The sequence below is a fragment of the Neofelis nebulosa genome, chromosome 7, assembly GCF_028018385.1.
Source record: "Neofelis nebulosa isolate mNeoNeb1 chromosome 7, mNeoNeb1.pri, whole genome shotgun sequence".
NCBI lineage: Eukaryota > Metazoa > Chordata > Mammalia > Carnivora > Felidae > Neofelis > Neofelis nebulosa.
Genome location: NC_080788.1, coordinates 109,030,039 through 109,055,838, shown reverse-complemented (window position 1 = coordinate 109,055,838; position 25,800 = coordinate 109,030,039). Strand labels below are relative to the sequence as shown.

General features: G+C 41.3%; 1 protein-coding gene across 2 annotated transcripts in view; it reads right to left on the bottom strand.

The window, feature by feature from the left end:
- The window catches only part of PRKCH (protein kinase C eta), a 232,643-nt gene that overhangs the window by 152,083 nt on the left and 54,760 nt on the right, over positions 1–25,800 (bottom strand). For both annotated transcript variants that reach the window (XM_058739248.1, XM_058739249.1), the window contains exon 2: positions 12,616–12,679. In XM_058739248.1, the coding sequence (XP_058595231.1) occupies positions 12,616–12,679 (64 nt within the window). The remainder of the gene's footprint in view (positions 1–12,615; positions 12,680–25,800) is intronic.

Below are 25,800 nucleotides of genomic sequence, written 5' to 3'. Positions count from 1 at the left end.
CCTGTATCACCTGATTGTCACCTAACATCAGTCCCCCATACAACATACACAAGTATTTGTCAGTTCCTTCTTTCTGTGGTCACTAAATTAAAAGTGCTGGGCTTCTGAAAAAAAGATAAAGGGAAAAATTAAACTATAAATTCTAAAAATAATTTGGTCTCGGTAGCATTTTATACTCTTAAAAATTAAAGACTCAAGGGGCGCCTGGGTGGCTCAGTTGGTTAAGCATCTGACCTTAGCTCAGGTCATGATCTCGTGGTTCGTGTGTTCGAGCCCATACATGGTTTCGTAACACCTTGCATCGGTCATTTTGAAGATATGAATTCACTGAATCATAAAGATCTTCCAAATGCTGACACATTTTACTATACAATATTTAAAAACACAATTGCTAATTAATATCAAAAACAAACTCATGAGAAAAGTCTTTTTTTTTTTTTTTAAGTATTGCAAGCTGACAAGCTCATAATGGTAGATATATGTTTTCCAAAATTCTAATTATGTCTTGGAGGAGCCAATTCTATCACTGGTATCCAATCACAGTTGTTTCCTGGAAACAATCCATTCACAATAGGCTCACTTCATACAGTTTAAAGAAAATACCTGAGAAATTCCCAAAGCTCCATTACTACAGTTTGTCATTCTTTCCAGTAAAAATGGTGCTCCACGAAAAACAAACAACTAGCTCAGCTAACAACTCAATCATACAAGTGTTTTTCCTTGAGACATGATAGTATTTCAGAATGTAGCAGAAACGCTTTATGCCTAATTCCCATCTTAGCACACAGATTATAAAGATATATAGCCAAAGGTTGAGCTTTGTTTGCTAATGTTTACTGCTTCATCGAAGACATTAAGTGAAACTATTTTTTTTTTTCACTGCAATTGTCTGGCAGTGCAGAAGACGTTGGCTACACTAATGTTAACTGCATAGCTGGGTGTCTTGATTCATCCCAAGGTGTCAGCAGTTTTACCCATCATTTCTTTTGCACCATTGAGCGAATGACAGTACACTTAAAAAGGCAAATAACATCTTCGTATTATAAATAAATAGTTTTGAACGACAGACCTCCTGAATAGGTCTTCAGAACCCTCAGAGGTCTGTCTAACCTTACTTTGAGAAGCAATCGAAAAATTCTGAATAAAACCACCACTTAAGAGTGTTTCCATCAACAGTTAATGAAAGTAAGAGAAGTAGTCAGGATGAAGCCAATGGTGATTGGGGTATAACTACACAAATATGCCGATCATACCCTAGGCTGAACTTATTTACTTTTTAATTCCTTCCAAGTTCTAGTTTAAGATCTGCATTAAGAGAACCTACTGATAATCCCGGTAAAACTTGAACAAATCTCAAGCTCATTCTTTCTAGAGTTCTCTGATCCATGTCTGACATCTGAGAAGACAGCACCTTTTCCAGGTGAACATCAGTCTTTAAGTTTAAAAACGAGGAACCCAAGGGAAGCCTTGCAAAAACGTATCATCCCAAAAGATGACAAAACTCTAAGGAGGGTGAGATTATACCACCTAGAAGACAGGTTCCTTCCAAGGTAGAATAAAGAGAAAACACAAAATGCCTCCCAGATAACCGGGCAACCTAGAAAGATATGGGACCTCAGCACCCCAGTCTGAGCTGTGCCTGCGTCTGGCACTTACCACCCAAGAGACCACGGCAGCCAGTGTCTCTGAGCTGGATTCACCATTTGCATATTGAACATCACATCAGCCTCTGAAATTTGGTGTGGGGAGCAAATGACATAATACACAGGACTGCATGAAATAGAGAGGTCACCTATTACTAGGGTAAGAGGCCATCCCGCTTCCAGAAAGAAAATGAAACAAGAACTACCGCTGCTGTTTGTTAAATTAAGGCCAAGCCCAGTACCTGGTCCTCAGGAGGCATTCAGTAAATGAACAGGCTGTGATGGAGAGGAGAAGCAGGCAAACTATAACACTGGACAACTAGCCTCCCTCCCTTAAAAGTATCTCCCATTTCCAGTTTCCCTTCTTTTTTCACTCCCTCAAAGCCTCTTTCTCTCCTGCCCTTTCCTCAACCTGGCATTCATTTCCAGTGGTAGCCACAGAACCGCTTGGACCAAAACTGAAATGCCCCCTCGCTTCTCAGGCTGAATATAGCAAAGGAATGAAACACTGGTATAAAAGCTAAATTAAAAAAAATTAAATCAACATGCTGTCACCTGGCTTGAAACATGAGAAAGGAATACCTCACCCTCCATCAGAGATAACCTTTTTCCCTATAAAACTGACATTCACTGTGAGCATTAGACACAGTGAGAAACTGTGGGTTGCAGCTTTCAACGGTAACATGTTTGATCTGCCTTCATGCATGAGGCCACAATGATTGAGCACAGAGCTTAATTAGTCTTAAACCAATGGTTTGACACAGGAAATTTGAGCTAAAAACTGAGGCAATGCCCCCCCCCCAAAAAAATAAAACAATCAGGCCTTACTCTACACAGTAATGCACTGCTTTGGCAAAAAGAATAAACAAAACAGATCCCAAAATTCAAGTGCACCTTCCATATTCTCCCCAGGAGAAATGAATATCCAGCAACATAGTAAGAGTCTGAAAGAAGGGAAGCAAGTCCAAGTTTTAGCAAAGTTTTCTAGACAAGCTTCAAATCCACAAATGACAACTGTTTGGTCAGGTTGTATTTTTGTTTTTTAAGAAGTTACCCACCCACCCCTTGCCAAAACAAACTCTGGTACAGAATACCTTCATGCATGCTTGGGGATTTCTGGAGAAAAAGCTTGTCCTCACAGAACTTCTGTCTTACTATCTTCATAAAGACACTTCTACGGTTAATTTTTCTGATTTACTTTATTCTTTTAGGAAACTATCTTAAAATTAAACTTCGCAAGTACAAAATGTTATGTAATTGTTAGTAGGAGATGATTTACTTGTCGTTCATTTTAAGTGAGAACTGTACGATGGAAGGAAGGGAATTATCTTACTCATCTCTTCCTACCTGCCGTTTTTGACTCACGGCTTAGTGTTTATTTAGAACTTTAAAAAAATGTACTGAAGTACCTTAGTCATAATTATTAACTTGCCTCTTCACAATATATAAAAATTGGGAATTAATGATCAAATATAGAGAGACCAAAAAAAAAAAAAAAAGGAGCCAACAAATACAGCTTTAATTTATAAATGAGGATAGGTAATACGTGTTTGAAGTTAAAGCATCATATTGATGATACAGAGGCAATCCAGATTCTGGTTTTTGTCTAGGAAATAGGATTTTTTTAATGTGAAGTTTTATCTTGATTTTTTACTTATTAAATACAATTTCAAACACACACAAAAATAGAAGAGTCTAGCAAACCCACATGTAGCCCACACCCAGCTTCATCAATCAATTCATGGCTAATCTGATTTTATCTGTACCCCATTCCCTCCTCCCACTTCTTGATTATTCTAAGGTAAATCTCAAATATAGACTAGAAAAGAACAGAGACCACCACCAGAAACACCAGCGTTACAGGTAACACAATGGCACTAAATTCGTATCTTGCGATAATCTCTCTGACTGTAAATGGACTAAATGCTCCAGTCAAATATCAAACAATTGCACTAGTAAATATTTCAAAGTTTATCTCTAACAGATGCCCCCTTTTTGTTTCAAGTAACTGCAATACCATAATCATACCTAAATAATATTAATAATTCCTTAATTAATAATTCCTTAATAATTTCCAATCTCTGTTCCCATTTCCTCAGTGCTTTCCTGGGGGTTATTGTCTGTTTTACAATTTGTGTTTGAATTGGGATAGAATGTGGTCCATATATTGAAACTGGTGAATATGTCACTCTTCTGTTATTTTGGTTTTCTCACCCTCTCTTTTCTTTCTTCTAATTTGTGGTTGAAAAAAACCAAGTCTCTCATACTGGAAAATTTTCCAGTCTAGATTTTGCTGATAACATCCCATAGTGTCATTTAAAATGTTCCCGTCCTCGAGGCACCTGGGTGGCTCAGTCGGTTGGGCAGCGGACTACAGCTCAGGTCATGATCTCCTGGTCTGTGGGTTCGAGCCCTGCATCAAGCTCTGTGTGGACAGCTCAGAGTCTGGAGCCTGTTTCCAATTCTGTGTCTCCCTCTCTCTCTGCCCCTTCCCTGCTTGCTCTCTGTCTCTCTCTGTCTCTCTCAAAAATAATAAAACATTTTAAAAAATTAAAAATAAATAAATAAAATTTTTTAAAAAAATGTTCCCACCCTCTAACCTGGTGAGTAGATCTGGAAGCCTGACCAGATTCAGGCTTGACTTTTTAAGCAGAGCTACCTCACAGATGGTGGTGACTGTATTTTTCTTTCTAGGGACCAACCATTTAAATTTGAGGTACCGTAAGTCAGGCAGACTTCACTTATGCAAACCTAATCTTAAAATCTCACACCATATTTCTTAGCAAGATAACAATGCAGCAACATATTTTTGATTTGTTCTCACACGGAGATATCACTATTTTAACTTAATTTCTCTCTGTTACTTCTCTTCCAAGTATAGCAGTTACCAATTCACTCTGATGTGTTTTCATCAGATTCCTTTATTTCAATCTCGGTTGGGTTTCTTTGGGATGTGGTTTGGTCACTCCCCTCTTCTAGGTAAAAATTATTCCAATACAGTGACAATCATAAACAGGGCCAGATCCTGCCATTCTGTCAGCATCCAGCAGTGGCACTGAAATCTAGGTCTGTTTCATCACCACAATCAATTTCGTCTTGGTTAGGTTGCAGATCCAGTTGTTAGCCCCAGAAAGGTTTAGTCAGAATGAAATAAAGAGTGACACACAAGACAGCTTCTTCAAAATAACAAATCACTTCGTCCGTGTCTACTTCAACAGCGCTGCTTAGGGGAATTCTGCATCTGATCAAGAGCAACGCCTTTGTTAAGATGAACAATGGTGATGGGTTTCTGATGCGGTTGATAACGTTATGCCTTTAGCTCCGTGCGGGACTTACACGAAGAGTTTTTCATGTTCCATCTTAATTCAGTGAGGAGCTCTGTAGGTTTTCGAGCAGATTCATTCTTACCCCAGCCTTAAGAATAAACCCGCACACAGCACACTGTACCAAACTTTGGAGCCACTACAGTTAACACCAATTCAAACGTTACTTTTCAAAGCCTTTTGTGTGCTGCTCTTCATTCAAACTTCATTAACAAACATTTTGATGCCAATTTGAAAGACATTATGCTATTTGGTGAGACAGTCCCTGGTACACAGTAAGCACTCAAACATTACTGAATGAGTGATGAATATATATATATAAACAAAATGCGTGTTCATTCAGTAAACCCTCAACATAGCTTGACTGAGTGGGACAGATTGTATGCTTGATCTTAGCCAAAAGGCCGAGAAGCGATTGGACAGGTTGTAATCCATGAGCTGGAGTCATTACGTGCTGGTGTTCCACAGAGTTCTGCTGTCAGTCAGCCTTGGTTTTGTCTCTCAATCTCCTTGCTGGGCCATAGATCCGTCTTTCACTGACACCTACAGCTATATCTTGGGACCAGATCTCTTGCCAGACTTCAGGTTCGTATTTCCAATCCCTCCTAGACATCTCCACTTGGGTTTCCCACAAGCATTTCAAACTCCACCTATTCAAGCTGAATTCATCACCTTCCATTCCTTTATTTCTACCCTGGTGAATGACTCCACAGTATCATTTGAGTCTCATCCCTATTCATCCCTGACATCCAGTGAGCCGCCAACTCCTGTTGGTTATACTATGTATACATTTCTCACAGCTGTCCCCTCCTCTCCATCCACCTCCACAGATTCCAACTTAAACCAGGCTCTACGGAGCTCTCTCTTAGACAACTTTAATAGTCTCTTAAAAGCTTTCCACACCTTTGTCTCCTCTTAGGCTCTAACACCCCCTAGCTCCCAGCCCCTGGAACCCACTGCTACCAAAGGAGATCTTATTTCTCTCTGCTTAGAACTCTTCATTGGCACCCATCACTTCTACTAACCTAGAAGTGATATGCCCACATAATTTATCTTCTAACCTTTTGAGAGTGAAAGGTGGCCCTGTTAATAGTTACCCTGGTACAGGAGACAAAACTGTGACCGTTCCAGGCAAACCATCACAGAAGGCCCTCCCACGTGTCTGGCCACATCTCCCTCACACTCCTCAAACTCCGATGCCTCCCCACTACTTTCAGTTTCTGGAACATGCTGCTGCTCCGTCACCTCTGTGCCTCTGTACAAACTGTCTTCCCCTCTTAAACTATCCTCCCCTCCTGGCACATTTCTATTTATCATTTGAACTTCCTTTAAACATCACCTCCCCTGTGAAGCTTTCTCTAAAACCTTCTGGCTGATCTGATTACACATTCCTACACGCCACAACCATGCCTTGGACCCATTCCCATGGTGGGACCTGGGTGCCTGTCCTGCACACATAGGGCGCGTCTACCCTCTCTCCTACGAGCTCCCTCAGGAAAGTGCCTAAGTCCTGTTCATCTTTATCTCCCCAGCATCTGTGGCGAATCACAGGTCTGCACCCAGCAGGTGTTTCCCATGTCCTTTCTCAGTCGTGTCTTACATTTAATAAAAGCTTTTTTGCCTTAGCTGCTATTTCAGTGTAATTAATGACAGATAAGAAAATGAGAGAGGAAGAAATGAGGAGTAGTCAGCAGCTCCTAATACCAGTCCTGTATATCGCAGATCACTGCCCCATGTAAGCAATTTCTTAAGGAGAGCTTTGGAATTCTAGAATCTGAGCTGGTGGCAGAACTCCTAAAGGAAGTCATGAAAGGAAAATAGGCATAGAGATAAGTCAGGAGCATATTAGTCATTGTTCACTAACTTCTTGAGGCTTCTGAAAATATAATGTCAAAATAAAACAAACCTGCTTGAGTATTCATGGGGTCCCAGGCAGGGGTCTTGTTACCATAATAGGAACATGGAGACAGGAACCCCACTAGCATACTTTCATAAAGCACTCTACAGTTTGCAAAGCATTACACATTTTAACATCTGACCTTCAAAACCACAGCCTCAGATGCACCCTGAAGCTCAACCGATATTTCTCGAGCTTTGACCATCCCTCAGGGATCCCAGGCTGATGCTCGTTTGACATCCCGAGACACAGGGCAGGCTCGACTTCATAGTGCTTTTTTAATATAAAGTCCTTCAGCATCCAAGATAAGAACTAGAACTCTAGGGGCGCCTGGGTGGCTCAGTCGGTCGCGCATCTGATTTCAGCTCAGGTCACGATCTCACGGCTCATGAGTTCGAACCTCACGTCTTGACAGCTCAGAGCCTGGAACCTGCTTCAGATTCTGTGTCTCCCTTTCTCTCTCTCTCTCTCTCTCTGTCTCTCTCTCTCTGCCCTTCCCCACTTGCGCTCTGTCTCTGTCTCAAAACGAAACAAACATTAAAAAAATAACTTAAAAAAAAAAAAAAAAGATAAGAACTAGAGCTCCAAATATCCTAACTGTCAGCCTGTCATTTTATGGCCAGGGATAACCTAGAGTGGCTGACAGGAGTGAAGCCAAACCAGGGACATTCTCACACTGCCAGGCTCAGGCCGCTGCCACAGCTATAGCAGGTACGTTGTGGGGCTCCATTTCCTCATGTAACACAGAGAGGCAGCTATCACGTCCTCTGCATTTGACAAGGGAGCTGTGCTCTAAAGCAGCAGCAATGTGCAAACCCAAGCTGTGCCCCAGCTTAGGAGCCAACATGACAAGGCAATGCTCCCACAGTCTAGAGAGAATAGATCCGAGGTTCTAAGATATATCCTGCACATAGATGCCACCGCTCCTGAAATGTCAACATTAAAAATCTATTTCTCATGGATAAAACATCAATTTTAGCATCTTTTAAAATATGCAGCCACACCTAGGAGGAGTAGAGTACCAAGATATTGATCACTATCACTTCAGTGTGAATTCGCCCATGAATTCATTATCTTCCTTATTGCCAACTGTTTGTAGAGAGAGGAGATCACTAGGCATCTTACCGGAGTAAGACACAGTTAAAGGCAGAGAGCAAAAAGAACTAACTTACATGGGATGTAGGATTTACCAAGGAGGAACTCGGCCAGCCTCCCAATTTTACCCAGGGTCACCTCTAAAAGGGCTACCCTTGCAATGACCTGGTAAGAACCCAGCCCTAGTAATATTTGGCATTTGTTTCTTCTTATCATTAAAACTAATAAATTAATATAATAAGAACATCCGTAAGAATTCCAGTGCCAGTGTTTTAGTGTTGCCGGTGTACATTTAAAGAGGATAGAACCGTAATATAATTTAGTCCTACAGAGGTGGCATAACTCTTAAAAAAAGAAGTCACGTAATGACTACAGCACATCCAGATGTGGTCTAACGTGCATGGCCTTACTCCCATGTAACTTAGCGCAGAAAGATAGTTCAACACATGGAGAACCTCACCCACTTCCCACTCTGTCACTTCTCTCATGCCTGGGTTTGTCTATACCATGGTTTTGGCCATGTTCCATGCGCTATGAGAATGTTCTAGCAACAGTGGTCTGTGATATCACATTCTATTTTATTTGCACTCGCAGTGGACTCATTTTTCTCACAAACCCCCTATGTACAAGATACCAAGCAAAACAAAAAGGTCAAACTGGAATCTGGACTGCTTTTTCATGTCCAAGTATCCCACATCTCTGCTAATTTCCATATTGGAGCAAAACATCTGATAAGATGCAACAACTGAGACGACAGAAAAATTAAACATTACCATTAAAACAATTTGTCCACACGAATAAGAACAGTCAGCTGAGAGGAGAGAAAACCAATTTTCAAAGGCGTCACCAATTTGCAAAATGCCAACATCAAATGGACAAACCACTAAGCCACATGCTTAAAAACGTTCACAAAGATTTTAGTAATGGTGGAGTAGTTTTTAATTGGCTAACCCTCCCACCGAAAAGAATTAAAGCCTCTATAAAATATATCTTAAAACAATTAGTTAAAAACACTGGAGAGCAACCAAAAAAGGACAGAAATTGGAGGGAATCTGACACATGAAAGAAGGGAGTTGCACTGGTCAAGATCCATTATTTATGGGCCATCTCCCAAGATTATTCTGCCGGCTGCAAAGGGCCAAATCAACAGAATTCAAACAGAAAGCTAGGGTTTCATCGGCTTGAGGAGTAAAATGACAAGATTCAGAAACAGATGAATGGAAACTGAGCAGAGAACACCTGAAAAGAAGGCCACAGAGACAAGAATCCCCAAATCTATTAACTCCTCCAATCTGTGCATGTGCATGGGAGATTCGAAAAGGTCCACAAAAAGCAAGAACTAGAAGGCTGAAAGAAAGGAGATGAGATTTCTGTTTCTCACTGTAGGACGGTGAGTCTGAAGCCCAAGTCCCATAAAGTTAAAGGGACTTAAAACACCTTGGGCTTTCTACTGAAACCCCAACTTGATTACACCTTATGAGTGAAAACTATGTCCCAGGACTATGGAATTTGTCCAAGAACTAAGGGGGAAGGGTTAAAAAAAAAAATCCCACTCTCAAAAGCCTTCACAAGGCTTTTAAGGTGATAACCAGTATTTTAGCTGCCTGCTAGAAAATAAAGAACAGAAGAGAAAAACCATAAGAAAAAGCCCGTGCTAAAATTTAAGTTACTCTTGATTTAAAAGAAAAAGAAGAAAAAAACAAACCGATCAGAAAACTAGGACTTGAAAGAACTTCCTCAATTGTGATGAAAAGTATTTACAAACTGCATACACCTAACATTATACTTAGTAGGGAAAGACTAAATTCCTTCTTTCTAAAATTAGTTATGAGACAAGGAGGTCTGTCCTAGAGGCCTCCAGGCACAATAAGACATGAAACGGAAATAAAAGCCATAAGTATTAGGAAAGAAAAAGAAAACTGCCTTTATTCATAGACAACATGATTATTTACAGAGAAAATCCTAAGATATCTCCCCCCCCCCAAAAAAAATACTCTAGTAGAAGTAATAATGGGATGTCATAGGATGCAAAGTCAAGAAACAAACAAAAAAATTCATTTTTTTTTGCTAACAATTTGCTAACAATTCTGCTAACAATTTCAAATTAAAACTTCTAAATACCATTTATAACAGCATCAAGAGTTTAAAATACTTAGGAATACATTTTTAAAAATGTACAAGATCTCTATATTGAAAATTATATAGAAATGTTAATACTGGTATAGATGAGAAACATTAAAAGCCAATGGTAAGTGGAGAAATATACCATGTTTATGGATTTGTAGATGTTCACAATTGTTCAGATGTCAGTTCTCCTCAAAGTGACCCATAGATTCAATACAACTTAATTTGAAATCCAACAGGCTTTTGTGTGGAAATTGATAAGCTGACTCTAAAACTGACATCAAAATTTTAAATACTGTGGGGCACCTGGGTGTCTCAGTCAGTTAAGCATCCGACTTCGGCTCAGGTCATGATCTCATGGATCATGAGTTCAAGCCCCATGTCGGGCTCCGTGCTGACAGCTCAGAGCCTGGAGCCTGCTTCGGATTCTGTCTCCGTTTCTCTCTCTGCCCTGCCCCTGCTCCAAGGTGATCCAATGGAAAAATGAAAGTCTTCAACAAATGGTAGGTAGTATAACAACTGGATTAGAGAATGGAGAAAAGAAATGTCAACCCCTTCACACACAAATATTAAGAAGGAACAAAAACTTAAATATAACATAACACAGGCCTAAACATAAAAGCTAAGCCTAAAAGCTTCTAACAGAAAATGGGAGAATATTTTTGTGACACTATGACAGATTTTTTAAGGAGGATACAAAATATATAAAACTATGAAAGAAGAGATTGATAAATTGGACTTCAGAGAAAAATTTTTTAAACATTGATTTTTTGAGAGAGAGAGAAAGAGTACACACAGGGGAGGAGCAAAAGGAGAGGGAGAATCTTATTCAGGTTCCACACTAGCCCTGAGCCTGAGGCAGGGCTTGATCTCATAACTGTGAGATCTTGAGCCAAAATCAAGAGTTGGATGCATAACCAACTGAGCCACCAAGGTGTCCCTGGACTTCAGAAAAATTTAAAACTTAAGCTCAAGTGTTAAGAAAGTGAAAAGGCAAGCCACACCCTTGGAGAAACTATTCACAATACAAATTTCTCACAAAGAATGCTTATCTAGAAACACAAACAACTCCTATAAATCGATAATAAAAAGCCAAACTCAGTTTCAGAAAACAAAAGACTTCATGCACTTAGGAAGAAAATGACCAATCAGCCCATGAAAAAGTATTCAACATCAGGGAAATGCAAATTAAAACCACAAGATATTATTTTATACCCACTAGAATCTCTAAAATTAAAGAGGATAAACATACCAAGTATTGGTGAGGATATGGGATAATTGGAATGTTCGATACATTGCCCGTGAGAATATAAAAATATGACCACTTTAGATAAACATTTGAGAGTTTCTTAAAAAAATTTTAATGTTTATTTATTTTTGAGAGAGAGAGAGTGCCCATGCAGGCACGTGTGCACAGGAGTGGGGGAGAGGCAGAAAGAGAGAGGGAGAACTCATGCACCACGAGATCATGACCTGAGCCCAAGTCAGATGCTTAACGGACTGAGACACTCAGGCACCCCAAACATTTAAGAGTTTCTTATAAAGTCGAACATGTATCTCCTTTATTATCCAGCAATTCCATCGCTACCCAAGAGAAATGAAAGTGTACGTCAACAAAAATGTATGTATAAGAATGGGCAAAACAGCATTATTCATAATAACCAAAAATAGGGAAGACTCCAAATGTCCATCAAGAAGAGAATGGGTAAACACGTTCTACTACATTTATATAATGGAATACTCAGCAATAAAAAAGGAACAGAATGCTGATGCACACAATGACCTGAGTGGATCTCAAAGAAATTATGCTCTGCGCAAGAAATCAGACACAAAAGAGAACATACTATGTAGTTCCATTTATATAAGCTTCGAGAATAGAAAACACTACGGTGAGAAAACAAAACAAAACATTCCATTTATTGCATCGGGAGGCTGACTGGGAAAGGGCAGAAAGGGAACTTTCAGAGTGGTGGAAATGTTCTTTATTTTGGATTGGGGTGTTGTTTACATGGTTGTGTGCATTTGCCAAAGCTCAAATTCTTCACCAATGATCTGTGCATTTCACTATATGTAAATTTTACCTCATTTATTTTTTAAAAAATTAGGGATGGGAGGTGGAAGAGGAATAGAATCCTTTAAAGGAGAGAATGAGACAAAGATTATAAGAAAGGGAACATGATCCTTAAATTTTTAACACATTCAGGGGCAAACTAAAAGGTTGGCCCCAAGCCAAAAATCTGAAGCACAATTTAATAGGCATGAACGAAAAGAGCCAAGAACCAATTCGGCTAAAATGATGATGAAGAAAATAAAACAGTGCATATGTTAAATCACGAGATTGTCAGATTTAGCAAATATGTTGAATCTGGCAACCCAAACCAATAGATCCTTAGAAACATAACACCAGTCCACCCAACGTAAAACAATTTTCTAAGGCATCTTCTACAAAATGCTCTTTTTATAATTTCCATGTTAGAAATTCTTACTGAGTATGAACTAACTTATACCAGGAACAGCCAAAACTTATCCTTACCTTCAGTGAAGCTCCCTGTTAGGGTTATTACCACAAAAACTTTCCCTTCTGGCTCCAGATCCACCTAGAAAGAGAAAAGAATTGTGTGTCATATTCTAATTGTAAAGTATTTTTTTGAGGGCCTCAAATAATTCTTTACAAAGAGGTCTACATTGTGCAAATCACAGCCATAAATCAGACCTCAGCAGTCTTTCATTCAACAGTAGGGGAATAAGAAACGAGTGCACAAGAAACTACAAAGATAAAAAAGCAAATCTAAGAGAAACAGTTCTTTCAATAAGTTTTCCTGGTCTTGAATTGTATTCTCTTCCATTTTGGCTCCTTGTGATATTATTGAGAAGTACGCAAAAACTTGGTCACTGTTTCTGAGACATTCCTAGCTGACGTCAGGGCAACATTTTATTAACCCACATGGCCGGTGTATGAAATAGAGAAACAATGGCAACATACAAGGTAATGAACAAATGTGGCATAGTCAGTTGCAACCTTTCCTTTTAGGAAGTAAAAAGTAGGAGAATACTGTCTCCATCTCTACCATTTTCTCTAAGTGTAGTTCATCTTCAGGAAGCACCAGGGAAGGCAATTCAGGAGCTTTGCATGCACTGCTCTTGCTCATTCCCGGAGCGTCAACATCCTTTAAAGCTCTTAATCTATGCTCTGAGATATCAAGACATCCGCTCTGCAAACGAGGCAGCTTGCAGTCTCCCAGCTAGGTCTCATCCTCCACACACACTCGGGTTCCCAAAGACCCTCATGCAGCATGCCTCCGGATTTGGGCAGCGCCCTCTAGATCTGCTCTGATCACACTTATTCCAGGTAGACAGGCTCTGCCCTCTCCGTGCTGCGTGCTAACCTTGAACTCCCCAAGAACACCTCTGGGCCTTGGACTGTGAGGTTCTTCTGGCCCCCAATATGTGAATTTACAGCTGTCAAAATCTTGTCAGATTCAGCCATGGCTCCATTTCTGCCTTTCACTTTTCATCTGAGAGAGAGAGGTCCAGAGAAGCTGAGTACAGATACAGCTGGTCATTTTTGGTAGAATATTACATTTAAAGAAGCTGCAAATCGTATGGTATCGTGTCCAAACTAGGCAAGGACATGGCCTCCAGCCTGACTGCCCCAGCTGGTCCAGGTCTCTGGGCAAGGTCTTTAACCACCCCAAGCTTCGCTGTTCTCATTCAAAAGTCAGTGACATCACTATTCAGCATTTCTGGCATGGCTTCCACCAGATGAGCTCAAAGAGCCTTGACAGTGCTATTTACTGTTTTTACTGTACCCATAGGTGACAAAGACTGGTGGAAAAAACACATTGACCTTACATATTTTTTTAATACCACACTCCAATTCCATACTTTTTCAAAATAAAAGATGCCTGTTTTGCTCTGACTCAGAAAGTGTCACCTGTACAACAGCCTATTCTTATAAACCCCCCATTCTTCTGCACAAAATCTGCTGTCACGGTGTTACCACACTGTAGATCACCCCAGTGTTCAAACCGGCTACTTACCTCATGACTGCCGCTTAGTTAACAATAACCCCTTAACTATCTTAATACCACTTGTGAACCTTTATGGAACAGTTCTGAAAATAGAGCTCTCTGGAGAGATGACTAAACAGGATGTCAGTCTCTAATTGTCTCCACTCTCTGCCTTGACTTGTTTCAAGTCAAAAATATGTTATTTTTACAAGCCACTCCCTCATCTTCAATATAAAGGCCTGGCAGAAAGCACAGGCATGCACACACATTCAACTCACAATATAAACTGCTGTTGGCCCAGAAGGAGCTGCTGCCAGCCTCCAGACAGACAGACAGACTGCCGGGGCTGCCTCTGAGATCCTGTGGTCCACGGCCAGCCCATAAACTCCCTGCAACACTGCCCTGCGGGCCCACAAAGAAGGCCACTCCACCCCCACGGGCCCAGAGCTGCTCTGACAGCCGGAGGTGCCACCACACGGAATCAGGAGCCCTCACAAGCAAAACGGGTTTGCTTCCTTTTTTTTTTTTAATTTTTTTTTTCAATGTTTTTTTAATTGATTTTTGGGACAGAGAGAGACAGAGCATGAACGGGGGAGGGGCAGAGAGAGAGGGAGACACAGAATCGGAAACAGGCTCCAGGCTCCGAGCCATCAGCCCAGAGCCCAACGCGGGGCTCGAACTCACGGACGGCGAGATCGTGACCTGGCTGAAGTCGGACGCTTAACCGACTGTGCCACCCAGGCGCCCCTGCTTCCTCATTTTTGACCACTGCCACCGTCACCATGGAAAAGCCAGCCTCAAACACCAGCATCAAGCCTAGCCCAGCTAAGACCCCTGACCTTAGAAGAGGGCTTTACAAACTACTCGTCCACCATCAGTCTGACAGGAAAACAATGGCGTGGGTTGCACACAACAGGGATTCTGCAACAGAAGATACGTGCATGTCACACAGTAAGGAAAAGTGCTACGCTGTGAAACTGCTGTTTGCGGTTTCATACGCATGTTTAAGAGTATACTGGGTTTTGGTGTAAAAATGTATCTCTCACCAAAAGCAGAAGTGTTTCCACCATTAGTTTCCATGCATTGATACTAGTCTTTCCTCTACAGCTATGGTGGCTATTTTCTCTCCAGGTAGAACATCCATTCCAGCCTCCAGGAACAGCACTTCCGCTTGATTTGAGAACTATCCCTCCCTTATGGTGGTCCAGATGGTACGGCTGGGATTCTACTCCTAGTTCCAGATTGGACATGTGACCCAGGCCTTGCCAGTCAAGGCACTGAATTCTTCCAGCCACGATGGCTGGCCTGGAGCTGACACATACCCTATAACCAATCATCTGAGTAATCACTATTCCCTACCCACAGTAACTGGCTCAGGTGTGGGCACAAAATCTAACTGGATCCAATTAGGAATCCTGGATCTATAAGGAAGAGACAAGATCTCACTTCTGCTGAGCTTTAATCTAGAAGGACATAAACTTGGGAGGGTCCGGCACCCTTCCTGTCACCACATTGGGCTAAAGAAGGAAGCCAGTTACAAAGAGAAAGCCAACAGACAGAAAGAGACCAGGTCTTATTGTCATTTACATCCTTAGATCAAGCAAGGCTTGATTCTTCTGGACTTTTCAGTTATCTGAGCCTGTAAATTCCTTTTGCTTTGGCCAGTTTGAGTAGGGTGTCCTATCATCTGTACCCAAAAGATTATCCAAATTGGCAGCCAAAGAAAATTAGTCAACTATTTAAAAACAGTTATCGCCTCCCCTCTATACCTTCAAACATCCATTTTACCCCTACACTCTGATCCTCTGCCTCCTTTTGGCATCGAAATAGCTTCTGCAACCAATGACAAATACAAAATACAAAAAAAAGAAAAAACCACTGTCAAATACAAAGATATGTGTTTTCATGTCCATTCATTTCTGCAGCTCTGATCCTCTTGACAGCTTCCTTCTTTATGATTTCCTTGCTCCTTATTTCCAGGGCACCCACTTTCCTCATCTTCTCACTGTTCTCTTTCTCTCTCAGACTCCTTTCCAACATATCTCTCTCGCGCGAGCGTGCGCGCGTTTCTTTCCAGCACCTCTTTCTCTCTCTCAGGTTGCCTTTAAACCATGCTAAGCCCTCTGTTTCTTCCTCTGTGTTTCTTCCTCTGAGTCTGCTTCGGATTCTGTCTCCCTCTCTCTCTGCCCCTCCCCCATTCACATTCAGTCTCCATCAGAAATTTAAAAAATTTAAAAAAAAATTAAAAGAAAAAACTCAAAACTCATCCTTATAGGAAGACCTTCCCAGACCTTTTATTTTTTTCCCTTTGAGAGAGAGAACGTGCATTCACGCGCACGAGTGGAGGAGGGGCAGACAGAGAGGGAGGGAGAATCTTAAGCAGGCTTAATGTCCAGTGCAGAGCCTGATGCAGGGATCAATCTCACAACCATGAGATCATGACCTGAGCTGAAATCAAGAGTCAGATGCTTAACCAACTAAGCCACCCAGGCGCCCCAATTTTCCCAGACCTCTTCAAGCAGTTGGACAACTTTGCACCATTCTAGACACCGTTGCTAGAACCCACATCATGCTACAGTCATTATGCCCTGTCCCTTAGAATCTACCTTGAACATAAGAGGACTGAAACATTCGTGGAACTAATGAGTAAATAAGTTAACACAATGTAAGTATCCCAAGCTCCTTCAGTAGCTTCCTACAAGGCATGGTTTTCTCCTCCTTCCACATTCAGATCAGTTCCCTCCAGATATGCCTTAATTTATCCATATACCCTTAAAAAGGGTGTAAGTATGACCTGTAGGTAGTCAGCCTGTAGGTATGACTGGGTCCTTACAGAGGAGAGCAAAATAACACCAACCTTGATCTTGTCAGTGACACTGTCCATTGTTGATGCAGCTACAGACTGCTTGAGCACTATGAGAAGCCCTAGTGAGCCAGGTTGAGTTTGCTATCAACTAAAACCTCTGCACCTCTTCTATGTGCCATCAGGCTCTGTTTCCCACATCCTGTGTAGTGGTTAGGCCCAAAATCCTAGGAGCTTCCTATTTTCTCCCTAGAACTACAGTTTGTTCTAGGCCTCAAGGTTTGCTACAGCCCACATCCACTTGGTTCAAATAATTTTCCTTCTCAGCTTTACAGCCTCCAATGTCAGGGCATGGGTTAGCTATGTCATCATCTAAAGCACTGAGAGAATGTCCAACAGAAAAAGGCTGAGGCCAGAGTGTTAGGGAGGCTTCACATAGAAATGGATACATTTAGCATTCTTTCTATAACAGACATTCAGGGAGAAATAACTATACTAACACTTCTCTCCAATAGACCACTTCTGTGGGTCAGAAGGGCACTCCTGGATGCTGTCAAAACTCAGAAAGCAATAGACTTTTCTTTTTGTTTAATTTACATCCAAGTTAGTTAGCATATAGTATAACAGTGATTTCAGGAGTAGATTCCTTAATGCCCCTTACCCGTTTTAGCCCATCCCCCTTCCCACAAGCCCTCCAGTAACCCTCTGTTTGTTCTCCATATTTATGAGTCTCTTACGTTTTATCCCCCTCCCTATTTTTATATTTTTGCTTCCCTTCCCTTATGTTCATCTGTTTTGTATCTTAAAGTCCTCCTATGAGTGAAGTTATATGATATTTGTCTTTCTCTAATTTCCCTTAGCATAAAACCCTCTAGTTCCATCCATGTAGTTGCAAATGCAAGATTTCATTCTTTTTGATTGCTGAGTAATACTCCATATATATATATATATATATATATATATATATATATACACACACACACATATATATATATACACACATATATATATACCACATCTTCTTTATCCATTCACCCATAACAATGGACTTTTTAAAAATGACATTATAATGCACAAATAGTATTAAGTCAACAAATGGCGCTGTAACCAATGGATGTCTATATGCAAAATAGTGAACTTCAACTCTTACATTGTAAATTACACAAAAATTAACTCAAAATGGATCACAGACCTAAAGAAAAACCTAAAAATTTAATACTTCAAGAAAAATACACAAGGGAAAGTTGGGGGGAATCCTGGGTTAGACAAATTTTTCTAGATATGAAACCAAAAGCACAATCCATGGAAGAAAAAAATAACAAATTGGACTTCATCAAAATTAAAGTTTCTCTCTTTGAAAGACCTGCTCAAGAGTATGAAATCTGAATCACAGATTAGGATAAAATAGTTGAAAATAGTATAAAACAGATTAGGAGTAAATCCTATATCTGATAAAGTATTTGTATCCAGAATGGAGGACTTACAAAACTCACTAATAAAACGAACAATCTAACTTTTCAAAGATGGGTTTCATCACTTCATGTTTCACTGAAGAAGATATACAGATGGCAAATAGGTACATAAAAACAAGCTCAACATCATTACTCATTAGAGAAATGCAAATTAAAACCACAATGCAATAACAATATATACCTCTTAGGATGGCTAACATTGAAAAGTCCAACCATACTGTTTGCACAAATACGGAATAACTGAAATTCTCACACACTATTGATGTGACTGTAGAATGGCACCATTACTCTGGAAACAGTTTGACATTTTCTTAAAAAGTTACACAACACACACACCTCCCATTTGATCCGGCCATTCCACTCCAGGTATATACCCAAGATTAAAAACAGCATATGTCCATACAAAGACATGCACACAAATGCTCACAGGAGTTTTTAAAATGTGGTATAGCCATATACTGGAATAGCATTCAATAATAAAAAGAATGAACTGTTGATGCATGCAACAGCATGGAAGAATACTGAATGAAAGAAACCAAACAAAAAAGAGTACATTCTGTCTAGAAAAGGCAAACTAATCTATAGTGACAGAAAAGTGATCAGGGGTTGCCTGGGCGCAAGGGTGAGGAAAATAGGACAAGTGATAGGGAAGGATTACCACGGGGCATGAGAGTACCAACACAATTAAATGGAAAAAGAATATTCTTTTTAACTAATGGTGCTAGGACAACTGGATATCCACATGCCAAGGAATGAAGGTGGCCTGTACCTTATACCATATGTAAACATGAACTCAACGTGGATCAGAGACCCAATGGCAGAGCTAAAACTATAAAATTCTTAGAAGAAAGCATAGGAGTAAGTTTTCCTAACCTTGGGTTGGATAATGGTTTCTTAGGTAGGACATCCAAGTACAAGATATGACATCAAGTACAAGAATATGTACAAGCGACAAAAAAAAAAAAGTGATAAGTTGGACTGCATCAAAGTTTAAAACTTTTAAGGTAGGAAAACAGAGTCTATACCTCACCGCCCAGATACCCTTTCCCAAGGGCCGCTCTCATCAACTTTCCCCTTCGAAGCCTCAGCTGGCTTCCCAGTGCCTTCAGAATAAAACTCAAGCTGCTCCACCTGGCTTTCTGGGCTACCTGGGTTCCCTTTCACTGCCTCCACATTAATTTATCCAAACCTCTTATTCAAGCTTCCATTCTTTAAACCTGCTCATCCAGTCAGGCCTATCTCCTCACCATGGCTTAGCCGTTCCTTTGCTCATGCTGTTATCTCTGCTTGGAAAGTCTCTCTTCACCTAGCCACTCATTCAAACCTTTACTGAATTATTCCTAGGGCTGGGATTATCTCCAGGTGCTCAGGATTTCCCAAAGTAGCTCCCTAGGGCTACCGGTGGGATATGGAACCCAGTGTACCTGGTGAAAATGAACCAGCCATAGGAGTTGAAGGAAGGAACTTTTTCCAGGAAGATCTTGACATGAGCATTGATCCCTCTAGTCTCAAAATTCCTATCTTGAGTATTATCTGAATACTTACCTATGCCCTTGAACAATTAGATAAAATTTCATATACTTATATCTTGTCACTTGCAGTAAGTCTGTAAGCTCCACTCCAGCAGGATCTGACACTTTTATGTTCCCCAAAGGGCCTAGCAAAGTTCCTTGAACCAAATAAACACTCAACAAATACCTGTTGATTTAGTCTAATGAGTTGAATTGGAAGTTGCATTTGATCACCTCAATTTCATCACCTATAAAATGGGAGTAATATCCCCACATGCTATAATAAACATGTGAGAGCACTTCACAAAATATAAAAGCACGCCAAAATGACACCAAGGCATACCAGTAGCGTGTGGAGTTCATGGGCCCACGGCCTAGGCATCCTGCTCTGTTTGCTTGATGTTCCCACTAGATCTCTAGGATCCCCTCCCTCCCCTCTACACCCCTACCCTGTGTTTGCCTTCCCTTGGCATCACTTGGCAGAAGCTGAACAAGTCACTTACATCCCGACTCTGTCTCCTTGGTCATGAAATGAGAGGACTGTCTAAAAACCTTTCTAGCTCTGATGTTGCATGATTCTAAACAGGCTTAGATAAAAGCCTACACACAGGACTCAACGGAAACACTCATTTAATTAACTGGTAATAATTTACAACCATTTCCCTTCACAAAAGGCATTAGAATTGATCATAGACAGGAACCTTCTGTCTACTTAATATTCATCTTGTCCTGGGATAAGCAGAGGGATCTAGCATATTAAAAGAAAAAAAAAACAATCCTTTATTTGGGCAAAAGTAGAAGTTCACCTAGACTCTGGGCCTTGAGCCAAACATCTGTGAGATTCAGATTTTTGGCTTGGTGGCTTGTTTCTATAACTTTTCTCAGTCCTGCTCTCTAGCGATAAGTAACCACCTAAAACCGTGATAAAGCATTTCACAATTCTCTTTCAGCTGAAACTATCAGGCTTAAGAATGAGAGTTTATATCTCCAACAAGGAAACATACAGCTGTGTTCTTTAATAATACAAATAACAGCTACTATGTCTTGAGTTTATCAATATGTAGGAGCTAAGTGCCTGACCTACATTGTTTCTCACCTTCACCACCTGCAAGTATCACCACCACCACTATACGGACGGGAAAAATGGAGGCTCAGAGAGGTAACGGAATTGACCAAGGTCACCAGCAGTGAAGGCCAAGACAAGACCCAGATTCAATGAAGATCACATATTGGTTCCATAGCAGCCTGTCTCAAGGCTGCAATGTGTGATGGCATCTGTCTATGGGTTACTGCAGGCTTACCCCTTGCCTTTTGCTCCCCTGATGCCAGCTTGCCTGTGTTTCTGGCATGGTAGGTCATCACATCACCTGTCTCCTTTGGGAACTCAGGCAAGACTCATGCCATCAGCACCTGAGGATGCTCCCTGTCAAATGCCAGTTTTCCTCAGTGTTCCAGGCTTGCCTCCTCACTGCCAAGGCCAGTGGTAGTGGCACCAGCCTGACGGTGTCACTAGATGGCTCCCCATGGGGGGTATGAGGCAGGAGCTGCTAAGCATAGCAAATCTGTGCTGGAGCAGGAGCCATTAGTCATCTGCCTGGAGGACCCGAGTCAGTGTCATGTGCTATAGACAGACAACGCATCCCCTCGCTGTGGGAAGGCATTTATAGCAAAAGGGGGTGAATGAGGCAAATCCCACAGCCCTGCTGATTTTCTATTTTCATCTAACAATCAGACAAGTTTTAGGAGTTAAAAACACACTAAGAGGTATCACAGATTAAAAGTATCAGAAAAAGGTGGCAAAAACTGAACAGAAGAGTGAGGCTTATCAAATCTGACTCAAGTTGTAAGTGAAGGAAGATACTATCTCTATTTTAGTGATTATGTCCTCATCTCGCCAAGTCTGGGCCTTCCATTAGGGTCAGAAAAGGGGATGGGCATAGAGCCCCAGGCTGTGACCACAGCTCTGGTGGCAGGACATCTGGTGGACTAGACTTTAAGTTTTGTTTGTTTGTTTTTTTTTTCATATCTATGGTTCCAAGTCAGAAGTGATTTCTGAACTCCATTGAGCAAGTGAAGACGTTTCAATACTACTAAAGAATCTGTCTCTGAAATTCACACTTAAGGCTCATGATAACTCTTCACGAGCCCAGCTAAACATACCCACAAAACCATTATAAATTTAACTGACACTCCATTACCTCTATGTTCTAGCATAAACGATGTATCTCGGGCGAAGTTAAAGTCTGGTGCATTAAAATTAATTTTTCAAAGTTTCTCTGCCCATCAGGAAAAATCAAGATTGATTGATTGAAGAGTCAAGATTGGATATCTCTGAGGAGAGGTTTTGTTTTCTCTGCCAAAAGTGGGCTAGGTACAGATAGAAATGGTCTTGTGGAGAAGTGCTGTGTCTCTCTGTCAGTCTTTGACTCCACTATCTAATGGACTGAAAATGTAAATTAAATGAAGGTCGCCTTAGGCTCTTCAAAATGTTCCACTACGGTTCCTCCCCAGTTACATCCCAGGTAGTTTAATTCTGTGCTTACCTGATGCATCCTCTGTGAATGAGGACAGAGGCTGTGAAGGCCCCTGCCCAGGCCCCACTGCAGTCCAGAGAGGCTAGCGCTCCTAATGGACCAAAAGGGGCAGGCCAAACCCTTCTGAAGAAGCCAAACACCCACCCTGGAAACCGGCAAAGGCTTCTCTGAATAGCACCCCCAAAACCGAGGAGGCACCTTCCTTCTCCTCCAATAGGATGTCCCCGAGGACCTCACTCCAAAGCAGATCCTGAAGTGAGAGAGAGAACCATAGTAATTGTGTTCCCTCACCATACCACATATCCCCCATATCAAAGAACACTTTAAAGGAGCACTTTCTTCATGATCTCAACCCTTCTCTTTCCTGCTCCATAGACCCTTCCAGAAAGAGAACATACTCTCCACTTGCCAGGATGAGGCACTAGATGAAACGGACAGGTGACTGTTTGACCCTGGCTACAGGAGACAAATGCTGTCCATGCCCAACCTCCTACTCAGCAGCATTCCAGCCTCCTTCCTTTTCCACAGCCTCTGTGGCTGTCTGGTAAGAGGTGTCAGCGCCACAAGAAGCCTCCTCCTCTGAGGGGAAGCTCCCACAAAAAAGGGAAAATAGCAGGAGATAGAGTCTAGTCAGTTTTGCCACAGATGTTAAGTTACTTTCCTAGAGTGAACAGGGATATATCAAATATTTGTGATGAAATAATTATCCCCCACTGCTCTGCCCCCATTCTAACATTTTAAACTGAAGATGTCAGATTATTTTTTTAAAAGGATATAAATACACCCAGAATTATTCTACATTGTTGACTCTCACTATCCATCATAATGGAGGAAGAAGGCAAAAGCTCTAGCAAAACCAAATCAAGGAATAAGCCAAAACTACATATTTAGCATACTTAAGCATTCAGGATGCTTTACTCGCTTATACTTAAATGGCCATTGCTCAGGCTCTAGGTCAACTGGAAAAGACTCTAAATTTCAAGGGACACCAGAAAATACCTCCAGCCCAAGTGTCTCTCCCAAATGGTTATGACACCTGTACTCTTTTTGGTCTTCCAGAAGGAAGGAGAAATGAAAGCTCTACAGAAGGGACATTTATGCACTTCCTAGAAATTCAGATAGCTTTCCAGGTAGACCAGAAGAGGAAGTATATACTAATGCATAGAGGACCTATTGGTGTTACATACGGTTGAATGCAGACTCTGTCAATGAAACAGGTCAAGAACGACGCTGGAGAGGAAAGAGTATTCGACCAATCATTGCCTCATGGCACAATGGAAAGTTAGCCCTTATCCTAGGACAATGGAGAGCCACTGAGGGGGTTCAGTCAGCAATGTTACAGGATCACATCTATATGACAGGTCCCTACCTATAGAGTGTTGGGGTTATAAGGAGAAAGAAGCTGGTGGTGGGAATAAACATTCAAAGAATAGTCCAGCAGTCTTAGTGAAGGATGGCACTGACTTGAGCTAAGCCAGCAGCAGAGGGAATGGAGAGGAGGAGGCAGACAGAGGAAAGACAGGGGAGAGAGAAGCAGCCAAACCTTGCAACCTAAGTGTAGTGGAAGATGAAAGAGAAGTAGCCACAGAGTCTCTAGGGCCAATGGTGGTCCCTGGTGCCATTAACCGAGACAAGAACTCCAAAGGGATGAGCAGATTTGGAGGAGAGATAGAGTTTAATCATTACCCATGTCAATCGACCATCTACGGCTTAACAACTGCAGATGACGAACGAGGAAGGCCAGAAAAATATAAAATACAGCCCAGTACAGTCTCAGCCAAAAAGGTAAGGACAACATTAAAAGCACATGCAGATCAAGAGAAAGAACAATCAAGTTATAAGTGGAAGGGGAGGCCACTGTGAGTCAAGAGAACATCATGAGCAGAGGTAGAACAAATATCGGAATACAAACTAGACCAGTGTGCGTGGAGGAGTGTCCATTCAGAGGACTAAGAGGAGGTTGGAGGCAAAACCATAGAAGCTGCTGCACTGGGAAAACTTTAACCTTATTATGCATGCGAAGAGCCATCACTAGAGGTTTCTGATTATGCAAATTAATGGAGAGTAACAAGTAAAAGGGGCATCTGGTCTATTAGACCAACGAACGGAGAATCACTATGGTCTAGAAATATGAAAAGTTTCATAAAGGTAGAATCAGCAGAAATTAAAAATAATTTGAAGTGAGTACACAAAAGTAGTAGAAAGGCAAAGGAATATTGAATTTTGGAGCTGGGTAACCTAGGGTCTATGACCCACAGGCCAATTTCAGCCCACTGCTTATTTTTGTAAGTAAAGTTTTATTGAAACACAGCACACCTATCTTTGTTTACATATTATCTATGAGTACTTTTGTGCTACAAAGGCAGAGGTTAGGAGTTATGACCGAGACCTTATGGCCACAAAGTCAAAAATAGTTACTGTCTGGCCCTTTACAGAAAAAGTCTGCCAACCTCTGTTGCCATCAACCAACCAAGGAATGCAGGGGGAAGGAACATGTTTTAAAAGGAAGGAAATGAGTTCAAATTTGGACACAAGGTACTCAAATAGAAACATCTAGCAAGAAGTTAGAAATAAGGACAAACTGTGAAGATAGGGATGGGGTTCTTATCTGGGAATCTTTCTCAAAAGTTGATCACTAAGAGCCACTAAATTTTTCAAGAAAAAGCACAGGAAAGGGAGAATCAGGAAAGGAAATTCATTTAGGAGATGGAAGAAAGAAGAACCAGAGATGCAATCTGAGAGGTGAGTGGCCTCACCCAGGTGCGGTGTTGTGGCACGTGAGAGAAAACAGCTTCAAAAGAGAAGAGAAGCCACATGTTGCACAGGTGGAGGAAGGTAAGGGCACAATAGGGTCCTCAGGCTTGGGAACTGGGAGGTAACAGACGGACTTCTTCCAGGATACCCATCCCATCTTTAGCAGCTCTGTTGGAAAGGTCCTCCTCATGCTAAGCTAAAGTGCATCCAGATCCCTGTACCTTCCCCTGCAAGTTCAGTTCCACCTCTACAATTTACCCTGCCAAGATAGGGACAGAGAGAACAGCACAAAGGCAGGAAGGAACATGTAGTTTAGTTAAGTTATACTATATAGCTTGAGTTTTGAAGGTAAAGCTAGAAATGCAAGGTTTGGATGCCAAGTTGAGTTTAAATTTAGGTGTAAAAAATGAGACTAGTAATAGTAAGGATAGGCTAGAAGACAAGCTAGCAGGGAGCAGACTGGACTGGGTTATAGCCGGCACAGTTAAAGGTCTATTCCAACCATACAGGTTGGCAGTGGAGGAAACAGGAGGAAAACACTGCAAGAGGAGCTCAGCATGACTTGGAGACTAAGGGTTCAAGATGATGAAAAGCCAAAAAGGCTCCAGGATCGGAAGCTTGTAAGACAGCCTGG